This window comes from Peromyscus leucopus, chromosome 1 (genome assembly GCF_004664715.2).
Source record: "Peromyscus leucopus breed LL Stock chromosome 1, UCI_PerLeu_2.1, whole genome shotgun sequence".
Classification (NCBI taxonomy): domain Eukaryota; kingdom Metazoa; phylum Chordata; class Mammalia; order Rodentia; family Cricetidae; genus Peromyscus; species Peromyscus leucopus.
The window spans coordinates 14,480,171-14,498,525 of record NC_051063.1 but is presented as its reverse complement, the minus strand read 5'-3'; the positions used below and the strand labels follow the sequence as shown (position 1 = coordinate 14,498,525).

Below are 18,355 nucleotides of genomic sequence, written 5' to 3'. Positions count from 1 at the left end.
ACAGCTGAATTAAAAAACCATCAACAATTTCCAGAATTTAAAATCCTGAATTATGACATGACACTAGTGGAATTTAGGTGTTTCTGGTTCTTGGACTGCTCTCACCCAATGTGAGGTTGAACTGTTGACCTTGTGTACATTCTACTTCACAAATGAGTTTGTCAGATATGCTAAGCCTATAGGCTGAAGATGATGCCCCAACACTACAGAGAAACCTCAGATCATCATAGTCCATTTACGCTACCACAACAGACAGAGACTGGATGTCTTTTTAAAAAGAGGTATTTACTGAATATCTTTTAAAGAAGAGGTCTGGAGGCTAAAAGTCAAATATCAGAGTTCTAGCTTGATCAGGCTGTGTGGGAACCCACTTCTTCATTGGAGACTCCTGACTTCTCCTTGGATCTTCACATAGAAGATGTCAACAGGAGAAGCTGGTGACATAGCTAGATATTAGAATACTTGCTTAGCATAGCTGAGGCTCTAGGTCCAATCCATGGTACCAGAAAAGAAAGAGAGAAGGAAAAACATGAAGCAATAAGTTGGAGAGTGGGGAAAAAAAAGAAATAAAAAAGGCTTTTCATATAAAGTCACTAATATCACTCCCAAGGGCTTCTTCTTCCTGACACATTTTCATCCCATAGACCTCACTTCTGACACCTCCACACTGAGGGTTATTATTTCAGCACAAGTATTTTGAGAGCAAGCAAACATTTGGTGCATTGCAGAAAAGTTCATTTCATGATTCAGTTATGTTTTATTACCTAATCTCATTTAATTTCTATTATTCATATTAGTAGGAGATTCAAATATCCATATAAGGAAGAGCTTTGATCTCATCTGAACTGCTTCTTGAATGGAGCTGTTCTGATGTGTTTCCTCTCAAGCTCAAGTTTCAGTGATGGTTGAAGTCATGGTCTATACATTTCTTGGTGTAACTACAGCTTTGACAAAAGTTATCTCCTAAATATTGTCCTGCATTTCTTTGTATGTATATGTGTATGAGTATGAAATTTAGCTAATCATCGAGAAGGAAGTGATTAAATATTCTTTGCCCAGGACCCTATGTTAAATAAGTACCAGCTTTGCCATCAAATGAAAACTCTGAGTCTGGTCTTGAGGAGGGCCTGCCCAGCTCCCATAATTTTATTAAAGCCTCATTTTCCTCTTTAAGGGGAAGAATGAAAGAAAAAGTCTTTGGCTTTTATAACCATCCCTAGAAATAATTTTGTATAAAGTAACTTTTGGGCTTGGCAACTGAACCCTCAGAAAGACTTGCTATGGCCCAGCAGGTATGGAGCAGAGAAAACCATTCTGGCAAACAGAGCAAAAGTTTAGGAATGCATACATGTATGTACTTGTTGAAAATTAATGTGCAGTCATGGTAACTGCCTCCCAAATTTCCTCTACTCTATGCAGTGATTGTTGGTTTAAGGAGTCATTCTTACAGAATTATCTAGTGAAAGACAGTAAATGAGGTACCCACTCAGAGAGTAAGATGAAATGCCAAGAATGTTTTACAACCCATATTTTTACTCTCTAGACATCAAATAATTAAGTTTTGATTCCACAAACAACTGTGACTCTGCAAAATGCAGCTGTTTGGGCATTGGCAAGAGCTCTTGTTTGCAAGTTAGGTAACAGCTGTTGAGCAATTGTGTGATTAACTCAAAAGGCCTTTGTAAAACAGGAAACAAGTTTCCAAAATGAAAAGGAGGCAGGAGTGAGGGAGGATTGGAAGAACAGAAGTTTCTATCCCAGTTCAAGCTATCCAAGTGAGCAGTACAAAGTACTCAAGGACATTCCAATGGTACTGCCTTAGAATATAGAATATTCTTTGTTCCAGACCTGACTTGCCTCCTGTTTTTTCTAAATACAATTAGTTTAAAAACATAATAACTCTTTCATTATCAGTTGTCTATTGCTCCTTTTAATCAGCATAGACTAAGTTACAACAGAATTGGTATGTCCCAGGAAGATGAAAGTATTTCCTATCTGATTCATGAGAAAAAGTTTGCCAATCCCTGCCAGGATGAATGAAAGGTTAAACATAATTTCTGTTTTTGTAACTATTCCTGAGGAGACCTCAAGCTGATCTTTAGCCTATGTGGGGATCATCTTGTGTCTATCAAGACAGAGCTGGAAAAGAGGAAACAAAAAGAGGCTATTAAAACAGACTGGAGATGCCTTGCCTGAAGTGAGGTTTCAGACTTATACTGTGAGGCCTATGATCATAAGCTGTATTCCTCTGTGTGTTTACAAAATGAGAAGCTTGGGTTAGGGTGGAAAGAGAAACAGGTTCCCAAACTCCTGTTCCTGCCCCTAGCTAAGTCCCCATGCAGGGGAGATGGCAACTGTACTACAAAGAAGTTGTCACTGTTCGTTCTTAATAACCAGAGTATCCAAAGAGTTTTATCTTGTTCCTTCTCTAAATTGTGCTAAAGCAGCAACATAGAGAAGCACTGTATTCAAAATGAAAATGCTACATTTAAATACTGCCCTTTACAACATTCCTGGCTCAAATTGTTCAGAATTTAAACTCTTAGGGAGTGCAATTTACAATCGTTCTTTGTACACTGCCTTGACTCTAGTGGGACTCAGTGGTTCTCAACCTTCCTAATGCTGTGAAACTTTAATACAGTTCCTCATGTTGTGGTGACCCACAACCATAAAATTATTTTGTTGCTACTGCATAACTGTGATTTTGCTACTGTTATGAATTGTTAAATAAATATCCGATATGCAGGATATCTGATACGTGACCCCCCCCCCAAGGGGTCAAGACCCACAGGTTGAAAACTGTAATTATTCACAAGTCCAGTCCCTTCCCAAAACTTCCATTACTTTCTCTTTCAAAGATTCTTCACTTTGAAAGAATATAATGCTCTCTGAGGGTCTGTGTATGAACATGAACTCTGACTGAAAAGGCCTGGACAATTTTTTGTTCCCACTGAAAAGACAAAGATAATTTGAGGATCTGATTTGATACTAGGACTGCTACTCAGACTGGAAATAGACCTGCTTGGCTGACTTTTTAAAGGTGGCCAAAAACAGTCTAGAGAGAGGGCCTTTCTCCCCAGCATCATTCTGACCTGGGACAAAGATGTGTATTCTGGCAGCCTTGACCTGAAGATTCATTGTCTTCTTCCTCCAGCTCCTATTGAGAACAAGAGCCTTTTCTTTTCCACTTCACTAATTCCCTGATTCCCAGTCTATCAGAGAACAAAAAGTTACAGGAGAACATAAATAGTCATGAAAGACCCAGAAAACAGTAACTGACTTCCAGTGTCAGGAGCAGCTGCACACACATACTTGGCACAGGTTTGGCTTCCTAAACTAATTCATCTGTAAATAGTGAGCAGTTTCCAGATGGAAGTTCAGGGCTGAGATGCAGGTTCCTTAAGGATTTTCATTTAAAGGCAAAGGCTCCCAGCCCTAAGCGTTAGAAGAGAGTTGTGTTCTTTCTGCCCTGCCCTGAGACTGCCCATTCAATCATATCCCAATATGCAAATGACCCTTCCTGCATGCAGATAAAAAGGATCAAGTGCTCTGTCAGAACCAAACTGCTGAGCCTGCCACCTGTTTTCCAGGAGCCAAACCAGCAATGTCTTCCCCTGCACAACCTCAAGTCCCTGCCCCGCTGGCCAACTTGAAGATCCAATATACCAAGGTAAGACACTTGCAAGTGGGCCTTTCCCTGGGGGCCTGGTTAAAGCATAGGTCGATTGCAGTTTCTGTTAGAGCTGTTTCCTACCATATAAATATAATGCTTGCTAAGTTAGTGGCCAGATTCAGTGATGAATTCTAAACCATAGCAGACAACCTCTCACGAGTTTATATCTTGACATATGTCCAAGGAAAAGAGATTTTCTTCTGTGCAAACAGTTCCTGTGGCAGAGTGCAGTGAACCAGAGTGAGCAGCAGTTCTATTAACCCTGTGCAGTGAGCGCTTATGGTAAGGCAGACAAATAGAGGAACTTACTGGAAAAAGCCAGACATGTGGAAAAGTGTCTTCCTCTCTCAAAATAACACCCTGAAGTAGGATAACATAACTATATGCATGTTGACATTGTTGAGGTTGGAGGACCTAAACCTGGACATTGAATGGAAGCTGCTGCCCAACCCCCCAAATGGACTTGAATTATTTTTCTTATTTTGAGATAGGCACAGTACTTGTTTATTTCTCCAGGCAAGTTTGCTGTTGTTGGAGAAAACATGCCATTGCTAGCTGCTAAATATTTAGAGGCACAAGAGGAGGAGGCTGACCCAGGCTTTGGAATCTGCAGCCAGGGAGAGCAAATGATTGGGCTGGGCTTGTCCTGAGGGACTCTTGTAATTGTGCCTACTAAGTAGTTTCATGCCTATTTCTTTAGCAGATCTTAAGATTCCAAAATTAAGAAATAAATATAACACACACACACACACACACACACACACACACACACACACACACACCTTCCCCCCACTGCAACACACACCCAAGTTATTAGAAAAGTCACTTAAACTTAGCTGTGTTTCAGTATAATGAAGAAAACAAAGTGAGAAATAAACTGTTCAACTCTGGAGAGAATCAGGCTCACTTCTAAACTAAATAATGAAATCCAAGAATGTTAAAGTTAATGAGAAGAGCCTGATACCCTCTCTCATGTATTTCTTTTTCCTTTTGAGCAAATGGATATGATTTGGAATATCTGAAAGCTTTTGCATTTTCCCAAGCACTTGAAGTGGTATATCTGCCTGGTTTAGGGGCTCTTTGCTTAGGACAAGTTCTGCAGAGAGAGTGAGCCTTGGCTGTGGCCCACAAACAGCTAGAAGTGCCCCCAGGCATGATTTCACATCGTTTTGATGGAGAGAAAAAAGCTTTCAATTTAGATTTAGAGTTTGACAAGTCAGAATATGCAAACTATAATGTGTCCACACTCTCCAACAGTTCACAGATGTCAAAGGTGTGTGCACACCATAGACATCCTCCACATACTTTCTCATTTGCAAGAAATTACTCTCACAATCTACAAACCAGGTAGTTCAAGAAGATGGGAATTGTTGACACTGCTTATATAGTTAGATTTGAATCATGAAAAAGAGTTTGGTTTGCATGATTCCAGTTGGAATGGTAATTTGGGCATCAAGATCCCCCTCTTCCTTTTGTTAATTTGTCATTTATGAATTTTGCTAAGACTTTGTGTGTGTGTGTGTGTGTGTGTGTGTGTGTGTGTGTGTGTGTGTGTGAAGGATGTTTTAAAGTGAACTGTCTTTCCTTTGAGTTATTTCATTTAGCACTTATTAATTAAAAATGAGGTGAAAGTACTAGAAAATTGAGGTATTCCTCAAAGTACCAAGTACAAGCACAGGACCAATAATTCCTTAACACAGATGTTTCTAGAATAAAACTTCTTCACTGAAAACATATTACATAACGACATTTGAGGAAGAATGATGGGCTTAAGTATTTTAGAGCCAAGAATGCATTTGTTTGGTGTTCAAATACTTCTCTAGTTAATAATAAACAATGCCACTCAGTGAATTTTGATTTTTCCATGTATCTTCTACATAATTCTGGTCTACTAAGTAAGCATTATATCTTTGATGTGCTGGTTATAGCATTTCACACATGGGAGAATACCAGTTATGTATGGAACTAAATCTCAATGGGGAGTTTTCTCTCTGCCTGTGAACATTCCTTTTACTGTGTCCCCTAGAGAACTGTATTTGATTTTCACTCTTAAAGGGCTTGAAACAATGGCTGTTAACTCATCTCCTGGTTGCAAAGCATGAAAGGGAGGGGTTAGCAATATTTGTCAAAAGGCTTTGCCTGAGCAGTGTCTCAATTTCTATATTATTTTCCTCACTGTTTTAATTTTATTCTTTATTATTGCAAGAGGAATATGCTATTGATATCAGGAAAATATCAGGTCATTTCTTGGGGTTCTCAGTCTCATTAGTGGAATAATCTATGAATGGAAGCAAATGAAATCTGGGGGACTATTATTGGAACTTAGAAGGAAAACTCCAGGGCAAGTCAGATGTAAATCCTCAGCAGCTGCCCACAGGATGAGACTAGAAAAGGAGGGGAATATTCCTGTCACTCAAACTGTCCTTGAAGTAGAACTCATGGCTGACTAGGAGCCACGTGGAGAGCAGGGAAGTTTTTAGGAAGGACTAAGCAAGTTCAAAATTTTGGCAGAAAAGATGAAACTGTTAAGAAAACCATTCTCAGAAGAGTGATAGTAAGAGGAAAAGGGAAAGTTATTCTTGTCTGAATAATTCAGAAAAGGGATCAGACTTATCTCCTCCAGTGCCGCAGTCCAAACTTCTGCAGTCGGAGTGGGGCTTCTGCGAAGGACAAGTACAGTATCTCATTAAAGGACTAATTATTCCACTTATTTCTTCAGTTTGACTTGAGGTGATCCCTGCTTCCTAGGAGCAGTCCCTTGTCCACAGTGATTGAACCAGTCCAACTGTATTGTAAAGTCTAACACCCAGGTGAGAGATTCTGTTCTCTTGCCCGGGAGATTTTTTTCTTCTCTAACAGTATTTGGGACACAAGAAAAGGAACAGACAAGCAGATTAATAACAAAAATAGAAAGAAAAACAAGTATAGTCAGAGAGTTGCATAATCTTAACTTTCAAAGTGTTTTTTTCTCCTCATTCTCTAGTTCAGTTCTCTTTGATGGAGATAGATCAAATGGAGTTTAACATTTAAGCCCCCCTTTTTTTTCTTTAAAAAAGGAAATACAAAATCTTTTGTATTGAAAGCCTCTGTTACTTTATCAATCACAGTGCACCCATCACATCCCTGTCTCCATAACTCCTTAGCTGTGAGTAAATGCCCCTGGTGTCCCCCTTCTTTGCTACTGAGCTTTTTCATGAAGAGCTCCTCTGAAAGTTACAGGGCCACTGCTCAAACTTTACCATCTCTACCTGCCTCTTCTCTCTTACAATTACAGTGGGATTATGAGGAGTCCCATTTCCTGAGGAGGTGTAAGCAGAGAGAGCATTCAATTGTTAAGTGGCACTTGAAGCAGGTTCTGGTTCATGGGGAATGATCAACATTAGCTATCTTGCCTGGTGTATTTTTTCTGAATAGTTTTCAACTTCTAAAATATTTTTACCTGATGTTCCCAAGATTTGTTTCCCATCATGTCATTCTTCTCTCATTTTCTCCTAATTTTCTGTCAGCCTGTCCTGCACACTCATGTCCTGTCTGACAAGGACTTCAGCAGAGAGAAGTTCTGAGGGTCTTCCAAGGGTCTCAGGGTTGAAGGATTTTGTTTCCAGGGATTTGGGGTCTTACTTCTCCTTTCTCATTTCACACACCTTGAACACTAGGAAGAACTGTCTGTAACTCCAGTTCCAAGGCAGCCAAGGCCTTCTGTCCTCAGACACCTGCGTGCATGTACTACACAGAAACTCACATAGGCAAACACATACTTGCAAATACAAATGCACATATCTTTAAAGAATTTATGTTATCAAGTGAAAATACTTTCCATACTCAAAAATATTTCATTAGCTAATAATATTTTTGTGCACACAAGAAATTAACTTCAATGCTTTTGTTAGCTTTCTCATAATGGCCATGTTACAAGGCTAAGATTTCCTTTATATAGAGGAAGGAATGGAGTCAAATGCACATAAAAATCTCAAATTCAGGGTGTGAATTCTGAAATTCAGACATTTTCCAGTGATGGAAGGGTGCCTCTTCTAATCGCTATGTCCTAATGACACACACCTGAATTCCCAATTGTCTAACCTCTATGTTTCTTTAGGAGTTAAATGACACACACATGAACCTTTTTTAGACAGATAAAGACACATAATATTTAGGCAACATTTAATACCTCAACTCTAGTTTATCAAGCCCTCTAATTTACTGCATATTTATATGCATTTTATCTGCCATTGCTGTATCTTCACAGATCTTCATAAACAATGAATGGCATGACTCAGTGAATGGCAAGAAATTTCCTGTCGTTAACCCGGCGACTGAGGAGGTCATCTGCCATGTGGAAGAAGGGGACAAGGTAAGTTTTCTAACACCCACAGGTCCAGTTGATGCCAGGATCTTTGCTTCTAACTGTTCTGAGTTCAAAGTCCACTGCAAGTTCAGTGAAAGACATGGACACATGATAGCTCAGGCAGATGGGTAAATGTTCTGTTGTCCTTGGCATAATAAAATTGGCCATATGTACATCTGGTAGACAATAAATAACCATGATACAAGAGAACTTAAAAAGGAACATAAGATCAAGTGAACAAGAAACAGTAAAAATCACGGGCTATAGATCAGATGTTAGCATTTCTAATGTTACCTGGGGATTTAGAATTTGGAGGTGGGGTCCAAAACTTCAGTGGTCTGAGACTACTATAACATAGTGAAGTATGAACTATTACATAACTTGTCTCATTTCTTAAGGGTTAGCATTAACATTTAATATGGGACATGGAATTTTAATATAGTCACATAGTTAGGGTGCATGTCAGCTAATCATGCCTTCTCCTTGATGACAAGAACGACACCCAGAAAGAAGACTACAAATCTGTAGATATCAGTTAACAAAAATCATGTTGTTGCTGCTTTAACACTGAAGCCTTGAATAGTTAGCTCCTAGGGGACATCTTGCTCTAACACAGGGCTTGGTTTCATCAGGAAAAAAAACCCTCTCTGCCTTGGTTCAGTAGAAACCTTGGCAGGTCAGGCAGGCTGAGGACTTTGCTGGGGGAATCAGTGAGGTTTATCTTCTTTCTCAGGCACAAAAGGGAAAGCTGGTGACCATGCCAGCAGCCTTGCCAGGGAGCACTGATCTGCTCTGTCCTTAGTGACAACTGCCCCTCCTGTAGAAAGATCAACAGGAAGAATTCATACCAGGCAAACTGCAAGCCAAGTCGCTGTGCCAAGCCGATCTGGTTGGTGGGACAAATGAGTCATCTAAGACAGTGCAGTGGTTCTCAGCTTATGGATAGTGATGCCTTTGTTCGGGGTGGGGGGTGGAGGGGTCAAATACCTCTTCCACAGGGGTGACCTAAGACCATGGGAAAACACAGATATTTACATTATGATTCTTAATAGTAGCAAAGTGACAGTTGTGAAGTAGCAACAAAAACACTTCTATGGTGGGAGTCACCACAGATGAGGAAAGGGTCACAGCATTAGGAAGGCTGAGAACAGCTGCTGTGATGAAATTGTTAGTGATATTATCTGTGATAAGCAAGAGCTTGCTTCACACCACAGTCCTGTATCTGTACCCTTTATTGTAATTGCTAAACAAATTGTCTGTTTAGAATTGTTGATGTTCAAACAATTTGTGAGGAATCTAATGAAGAGTGACTAGCATTGCTTAGAGAAAAGCTCTAACCTGGTAAAGATCACAGCAGAGTGTGATATTCTGGACTTCCTCATCAGGTCAAAGGCTAAAAATTTTGAAGATTCCATTTAGAAGCAGAATGGAGCTGCAAAGGGTTTATATCCCACCTTTCATGGTATCTTGAGTGTGGGGCAGAGACCAGAGCAAATACTTTTTTTTTTCACTTCAGTGGCTCTGACTTCAAAATTGTAACATTTTATTTTCCTTTGGCCACACGATTTGATGACAGTAAATCACAGTTAACCTAATCACTGTTTTCTGTTTAATTCCAAATTATCTTGGAAATGCCAGCCCCTGAATAAAAATTGATAATTCAGGAAGGTTGAAGTAAAAAAAACACTATCAAAAACATTTATGAGAATTGTAATGTTGGATAATGCAAAAACATTGTCACAAAATGGAAAATAATTATTTAAAGTATAATTTTTTTTTATAAATATCAACAAGAATAAGTCATAGGATATAGCTAGAGTTTTCCTGTCTGGCCCACGGTCAGGACAAATCTCTCTCACCTGCCAGTCCCACAGCCACTTAGACCCAACCAAGTAAACACACAGAGACTTATATTGCTTACAAACTGTATGGCCATGGCAGGCTTTTTTTTTTTTTTTTTTTTTTTTTTAACTGTTCTTATATCTTAAATTAACCCATTTCTATTCATCTATAAGTTGCCACATGGCTTGTGGCTTACCCGGTACCTTACATCTTGCTTGTCATGGCAGTGGCTGGCAGCATCTCTCTGCCTCAGCCTTCCACTTCCCAGAATTCTCTCCTCTGCTAGTCCTGCCTATACTTCCTGCCTGGCTATTGGCCAATCAGTGTTTTATTTATCAATCAATCATCCACAGCAATAGGAGGCTTATGTGTCATATCCAAAACAGATGAATGTATTTATGTCTTTCCATAATGTCTTACTGCATTGAATAGCAATAAATTCCCAAGATTTAGCCATTTAAATAACAGCAATTTGATAGAAAAGCCACCCACCTTGATCATCTGCTTGCAGAGAATGCCAATTCTTTATTCCAGTATTAATTACTAACATTAATTTTCATACCACACATCACAAAATAAGTGTATTTGTAGCGCTGTATATGCATATATGGGTTACTCAATGAATACAAGTTAAAGAGTCTTCAGCAGAGTTAAAGAGATTTCAGAAGTGGGTTAGAAAGAATCTCGAGTGGTAAGAAACCCATGCCTGGGCAGAGCTGGTGGAGGAGGGCTGGGATCATGTGGGAGAGAGAAGCTGCCAAGCTAAACTGCAAGATCAAAAGCCAAACTGGGTCTAGAACAGAAAATGGCAGTTCAGACGAGTGAACATCTATACAGACTGCCTGTCCAGTAGTCTGCTTCAATGGCAGGGACACAGCTGAGTAAAAGAGTCCTTGGCTCCTGACACAAACACCAGGTATCAGACAATAGCTTGTTCAGAGGCCATGCCATTACAGTGTTAGGTGTCCATCACAGACAAGGGAGTTGCACCATTTCCTGGGTGTCTGATAAGTTTTTTCTCTGCTTTCCTTGATTTGATTTTAATCTGCTTACTTGCCCACACACTTTTACTTCTCCCTAGTAGACTTACAGGATGGCCCACTTTCTAACCCCAGGAAGAAGTCATTTGATCAGACTGTGCTAGGTAGGTGGTACATGATAGACTTCCTGGGTCCACCTAGGGGCTACAATCATCTTTCTCCCTCCAAATGGAGTCAAAAGCTACTCATCAAATGGAGTCTCACAGGGTAATGAACAGACTGAAAAAAAAATCACTGTTCTATACATATGGAGTAACTAAACAAACAGCAGTGACTATTTAACAAAGTGCTATTGAGCATCCTTGCTGAGAAAATTGAATGTGGAGATCAGATGTAGCATCAAATATTGGTTCTAATTCTTCTGTGTTTTACTAGCATAAGGTAAGATTTCCTTGTTTATCACTAAAACAGGGTTCATGATACTTAAGTACAATAGTAACTTGTGGTAATAAAGAACTTGTCTTTCTTCTTGTAGCTTAACCAGTTCTTGAATATTATTTACCAGTGAGCTGGGTGTCTGGTGACTATAGAGATAGATTATTATATTAAAACAGGCCTTGAAAAATGTGTAAGATTTTGGAGGTAAATGGGCTTGCTGGTAGGACATTCTCTATGCAAAAAGAATTTCAGGAGCAAAGATGAGAAGGGCTGGCTCAGCTGGAGCAGGAGAAACATGAACAGGAAGTCGTTGGCAAGTGAAGTCTGTTCAGAAAATGTTAGACCTGAAAGCCAAATGGAGATCTTTGCTCTTTGCTCTTAGGATTGTAGATGAAGCCAGCAGTTTCAAACATGCAAAGGAATGTGATAAGATAAATTATGTGAAAGTTAACCTGGTAGCTTTAAAGAGAAAGTGGGAAGCAGAGAGAATGAATGGGAGGCTGTTTACAGTGTACAACAGTAAAAGCCTCTGTAGTAGAGGGTAGAGAAGCTGAAAGGATATGCTAGAATGGACTAGGATGCTGTGTAATCATTTTCATATTGGGTTGTCTTCTAGGACCACAGCTAACCCCATCTTGTGAGCGTTAAGCATATATGCCACATAGAGTGTGAGATAGCTGTGAGTTTAAAGATAAGGAAAATGAACTTCAAACAAGTTGTAGAACAACTTCAGTTAGAGTAGAGTGAACCATCTGCATCCTCAGATTCCACACTGCTGAATTCAACCCTGGGATCTGAACTGTGTAGCTGCTAACATAGATGATGTAATGAGGCCTGCTACAGCTCTGTACACACTGAGTGGGCAGACAATTTTGGCCATTATTCTTGAAGCAGTATAGTTTATCTACTACTTACCTAGCATTTGTACTCAGCATCAGAAGCATAGTTATTGAAAAGATGTCTGATGGGTAATATATAAATAGTACATCATAAGTTTAGCATTCATGAATTTAAATTATCTTTTGCTGATTTGGGGAACAATTCTTCCTGGATACTAAGAGAAGGGAAGCATGTGTTTACTTAGAATTCCCATTCCCAGAATTCCTTCAGTTTATGCTTTCTTTATTGCTTCTATTTCCATTTCTGGTCTTGAATAGGTTCCTTTACCTATTTTTTATTTTTTTATTTTATTTATTTATTTATTTATTTATTTATTTATTTATTTATTTATTTTGTGTGTTTGTGTGTTTGTGTGTGTGTGTGTGTGTGTCTTGGCTTGGCTTTCTAAAAGTATGCAATGCTTCATGAATTTGTGTGTCATCCTTGCACAGGGGCCATGCTAATCTTTTCTGTATCATTCCAATTTTAGTATATGTGCTGCTGAAGTTAGCACGAGGCCTGTGTTTACAATGATAATGTGATGTTCAGTTGTGTGTTCTTCCCATCTAATGAATGTTTCAGAAGAAAGTCTACCCCACTGTCCTATTGTTAGTCAACTGATAGAATGCCATACAGTGGATGGATATTAGGGTGCTTCAACACTAAAAAGGAGAACTCAGAATCCATTTTTTTTTCAAATTAAAAATTCACGTCTTTATTTTATTTCTAGTCCTGTAAGATTAAATATCTGGCTTGAGAAAAGGAGAGTCATAACCCAAATGACAAAACCACAAAAACAAATTTACTAATAACAGTTTTCTAGAGGCAGGGTTTTGTTGTTTGATTTTTTTTTTTTTTTTGCATGTGTGGTTACATGATGTCTCAAAGTCATTTCTCTTCATCCCTCGGTGTGATCAGGGAGCTCTTATTAAGCAAAGGCCAATGACAGAACACTGAGCAGAGGGATCCACACAGAGCTGTGTCTCACTAGTTTAAAATGTGTGGTTTAAAAAGCACAGCATTCTCATTTTCAAGGTTCATCACAACAAGCTGAAGCCCACTGTCGTTTTGATCATCTGGTTTACGGGGTTCCATGAGTTAGTGAGTCCTGTAGATGAATAGTTGTGGAATAGTCCTTACATACATACTATTTGCAGTTGACTTGATGAAGGTAAAAAAGCACATGGAGTAGAAATGGAAGGAGCAGTGATGCTTTCAGCAGGTGAAGTAGAAGAGACTAGAGGAAGTGTGAATAGGGATCTGCAGAGGAATGGAGTGACCCTGGCAAAGTTTGGAAGGGAAGTGGCTTAGGAAATTTAAAGGAGTAAATTAGAGGAAAAATGCAGTGGTGATAAAAGTACATGAGCAAAAACAAGAAAGCTAAACAATATGAGTGTGACTTTCTTATTCTGTTTCAATTAATGAGGTTAAAAGCAGTATATTAATAAAAGAAACTGTCTTCTCTACTTACTTAGGGACTAGAGTGAATAACTTTGTATGCCAGGGGCTTATCATACACACAAGGCTTCAGTTTGAATGTGAAACATTGAACACTAGGAGATAAATTTATCCAGTTGTCACCCAGGTGGTACCACTGTTATGAGTGACGATGAAAGAATATGGGCATGAGGGTCTAAGTGGCAGATGTAGAGCAATGAGCAGGACACATAACTTACAGCTACTCTATTTGTCCTGAGATAGCCTTTCTCTTTTTGCTTTAATTTCTTTATCTGTAAAGTGAGGAATAGGTTTTTCTTAGAGCATTTTCTGTATCAAATGAGATAAAGTGTGTAAATTCACTAGAAACTTATTTCAAATAAAATAAACACTGTGTTCTACTACAATGGGATAATGTAACAACTATTAAAACAGCACTTCTGTTCTAGGAGTTTAACTATTTGAAAAGGATACAGAGCTTGTTTGAAATATTGCTCTAGAGAAACAATTCCAGCATACTGTGGGGCCGAGTGTGTGGAATGTTCTGGACTTTGGGCTAATGGAGAGCTAGATTCTGTTTGTGAGGACTGTGTCCTAGTTTATAAGGGTGCGATGTTGTTCTTGCTCATCTAGTGTTTTGAACATCCTGAATTGAATGCTGTGTGATTTCCAGGCAGATGTTGACAAGGCTGTGAAGGCTGCAAGACAGGCTTTTCAGATTGGCTCCCCATGGCGCACCATGGATGCTTCAGAGAGGGGGCGCCTGCTGAACAAGCTGGCTGACTTAATGGAAAGAGATCGCCTGCTGCTGACTGTGAGTATTAACCCAAAACAATGGGAGACAGTGAGGAAACTTCTGAGAGCACTCATTGCTCCAAGTGGCTGGTCAGTTTGATTTAGAGCCAGATCCACAAACTACCACCTGCCTTTTCTCTAGAACTTCTCAGAGTCCAGAATCCAGTTTTGCTATTCTCATTAAAGCTCTTTATGCTCTCAGGACCTATATTTTCTAATTTCAATAGTTAGATAAGTCAGTATAGAACATGGATGGATGGTACATTTCCTTGTCTTTTCAGTTTTGAATTTTAGTAAAGCCAACTGAAAACAAAGTGGTATACAAGTAACAATTGAGAATAAATGTTATCAGCTTTAGAATCTTAGGTGAAAATAAGATTCAGCTTTTATTAAAAAATCTGCAATTCAGCAATTATTGAGAATCATTCATTCCTTAAGGATTCTGCATTGTTCAAAACATGCCAAAATAGAATTGATAGCTCTGAAATAAATGTATACTAACTGAAATGTTCTATTGAAAGTCATCAGCATTTCCCAAAGCTTAGCTTTTTTCATTTGTCTTATTGAAAAGTGCTAACTTCCTCTGTTAGCATGAGAGCCACAGGGAAAAAGAATAGATATAAAGTCATATTTGAGTTAACTTAAGATAGTGGGCAATATCAAACCTGTGCATCTTGCCAGGTGGCCACTCAGTGGATTGTATGATTTCAACGCATCCTTAAAGTCTTCATGAAAAGGGGAGGAGAAGATACTGACTGCTAAGATAGGAAAATGTGGAGCTTCATAATCTTTATTTTTCCTTTTATGAAAAATAGATTCTTTTTCTCATACAATGTATCCTAATTATATTTCCCTTCCCTCTACTCCTCCCAGTTCTTCCCCCCCCCCATGGATCCACTCCCTTTTGGTCTGTCATTAGAAAAGAACAGCCTTCTAAGAGATAACAACCAAACATGATAAAATAAAATATAATTAGATAAAGTAAAAGCCATCATATTGAAGTTGAACACAGCAAACAATCAGAAGAAAAGTACCCCCAAGAGTGGGCACAAGAGTGAGAATCCCACCTGTTCTCATGGTCAGGGGGTCTCATAGAAACACTAAGCTAAAACCTTTAATATATCTGCAGAGGATCTGGTGCAGACCCGTGCAGGCCCTATCCTTGCTGCTTCAGTCTCTGTAAGTTCATGTGTACCTTGCTTAGTTGATTCACAGGGCCTTGTTCTCCTGGAGTCTTCCATCTTCTCTGGCTCCTACACTCTTTCTGCCTTCTCTTCCATGGTGTTCACTGAGCTCTGAGAGAAGGGATTACTGAAATCATTATGACAATATTTCCCAAACAGGCGATTTATAGTTAAAATCTCTGCTATGGCAAATCCCTGTTGAAAGATACAGTTGTTACAATTATGTGAACATACAATTAGAATTGTATGAGCAGATTGTTTATACATGAGAGGAATATGATGATTATTGTGAATAGTTGCAAACACTAAATTGTTGCTACAGTGAGATGACAAGTGCAAACTTGTTGGAACTCCATTGGGACGTGGAGACTAAGAATAATTTTTACAGCTGTGTGCTTACGAAACCAGCTCTTAGACAGTGCTTAGCCAGAGGTACTTAGTGTCTGACAGAAAGATTTGCGAGGTTAGGCAATCAGAATCTCACTACCTCTCCCACCAGGATCTTGTTATGTGACCACAGACAAGTCATTTGATACTTTCTTAAAAGGAACATTAGATTTAAGAATCCTTATATTTCCCAAACTCTCTTGTACATAAGTACTAAAAACATTGATTGTATATTCTTGATCTAATTTTTATTGCTGAAAGTTTAGACTTTGATATTACTATCTTATTTCAGACAATGGAGTCAATGAATGCTGGGAAAGTCTTTCCCCACGCATACATGATGGATTTAGACGTCAGCATAAAAACATTAAAGTATTATGCAGGCTGGGCTGACAAGATCCATGGCCAAACAATACCAAGTGGTAAGTACCTTTGGGAAATTGCCAATGTAATGGTAGAGGTGAGGCCATTAGTGAAGAACTGGATACCTTCAAATTCTGCCTGATAGATATACCCATCAATTAGGTAAATAATTATTTTCCTCTTCACATTGACCCAATACAGTCTGATGCTGGAAGTTCTATTAAGAGTCAACATTGTGGACAGTTTATACAGAATTAAATTAAGAATATTCTCATAGACTCAACTACTAATTTGAGTGATATATCTCAGGTTTCACACTTTTCAAAGCTGGCCACAGAAATTATTTATTTGAGTTCCATTCCCACAATGCCATTCACATCTCTTCTGTGATATTATTACTTAAGACTTTGCATGTCCAGGATGAGTAAACTGTGCAAATCTCTGCCCATTCAAGCTCAGTATGCTTAGCTCAGTGTACTTCAACAACCCAATTTACACTAATGCTTTTCAAAAGTGTCAAAGCAAGATGAAGCTATGATTACCAGTCGAGTTAAGAATCTTTTTATGGAAATGTTGTATGTTACTTAGTGAGGAAATTTGGTAGTATTTTATCTGTATACCCTAATAAAACTTATCGGGGGTCAGAGAACAGAACGACCACTTGATTAGACATAGAGGCCAGATAGAAGTGGAACACACCTTTAATCCCAGCACTTGAGATCTCATGTCTTGCTTGGGAAAGACACATGCCTTTAATCTCAGGAAGTGATGGCAGAAAGCAGAAAGGTATATACGGCATGAGGACCAAGAACTAGAAGCTTTTTAGGCATTTTAAGATTTTAGCAGCAGTTAAGCTGAGATCCATTTGGATGAGGACTCAGAGACTTCCAGTTTGAGGAAACAGGATTGTCTGAGATGTTGCTAAGGTAAGATTAGCTGTGGCTCATTTTGTTTCTCTCATCTTTCAGCATTCACCCCTATACCTGGCTCCTGGGTTTGTTTTTATTAATAAGAACATATAGGATTCGTGCTACAGTGAGGTATGCAGGTAGCATAACAGACACATGATGAATATTTCATGTGAGAAAGGAATCAGTTTTGGATGGGTTGGAGGCAGTTTCACTTCTCTAACTGTAATGACTTTAGGAACTCAAATAACTCACTTCAAATTCTGTCTTTGATGTGCACTTCCAATCTTACTGGAGGATACAGTATAAGAGGTATTAGCCAAGAAGTTAGAAAATGAGGAGACAACAAATGTACTATGAAGGGAGCTATTCTGTGCCTCTTAACTCTACTCTTAGGAATCATAGAATGATCCATTCAAAGTATCTGTAGATATTGACAGGAAAAGTGGTTGTGTGGTAGCAGTAGGTTCCTGTGGCAGCCAGAACAAAACATACATCAACAAAACTCCAAATGGGACCACATCAAAGTGAGTATTTGCTGTGATAAAACACCATGATCAAAAGCAGCTGGTGAAGGAAAGGGTCTTTTTCACTTGTATTTCTACACTATATTCCATCTCTGAAGGAAATGAAGGCATATTCAGGGCAGAAACCTGGAGAAAGTAGCTGAAGCAGAGGCCATGAAGAAATATGGCTTCCTGTAGGCTTGCTTGTTATGGTTTGCTCAGCCTGATTTCTTATACAATCTAGGATCATCTGCCCAAGGATGACGCTGTTCACAGTGGGTTGGGCAATCCTATTCAATCATTAACTGAGAAAATGCAGCATAGATTTGTCTACAGAACAATCTGATGGCAGCATTTTCTCTATTAAGATTTCCTCTTCCAACGAACATTTACGTGTGTGTTGATAGTGAGGCATGCGAGTTAGTCAAATCAAGACAGAAAAGAATGGTATTTCACTTCAGATATTTTGTTCATGGAATAAGAGATTACGTTTATGTTAGGTAGGAAAAAGGAAGCCTCAAAGCTAGAATAAGTCTGTAGAAAGACTTCTTATTTGTTGGAGATGTTTTACTATTTAAAATCATTTGCTTTCTTGAGAGTTGTTGCTCCTGGGAGATT

The 18,355-nt window shown here is 38.9% G+C and overlaps 1 protein-coding gene and 1 non-coding gene across 2 annotated transcripts in view; one reads left to right on the top strand and one right to left on the bottom strand.

Annotated features, from left to right (window-relative positions):
• Nucleotides 1-3,541: 3,541 nt before the first annotated feature.
• Nucleotides 3,542-18,355, top strand: part of LOC114709833 (aldehyde dehydrogenase, cytosolic 1) — a 37,831-nt gene continuing 23,017 nt past the window's right edge. Inside the window, exons 1-4 of the mRNA XM_028893809.2 lie at nt 3,542-3,670; nt 7,920-8,024; nt 14,268-14,408; nt 16,253-16,382. Coding sequence (XP_028749642.1) covers nt 3,605-3,670; nt 7,920-8,024; nt 14,268-14,408; nt 16,253-16,382 — 442 coding nt within the window. The 5' untranslated portion in view covers nt 3,542-3,604. The remainder of the gene's footprint in view (nt 3,671-7,919; nt 8,025-14,267; nt 14,409-16,252; nt 16,383-18,355) is intronic.
• Nucleotides 12,565-12,671, bottom strand: LOC114680601. Its single transcript, XR_003732799.1, has one exon. It is a non-coding gene; the product is annotated as a U6 spliceosomal RNA (small nuclear RNA).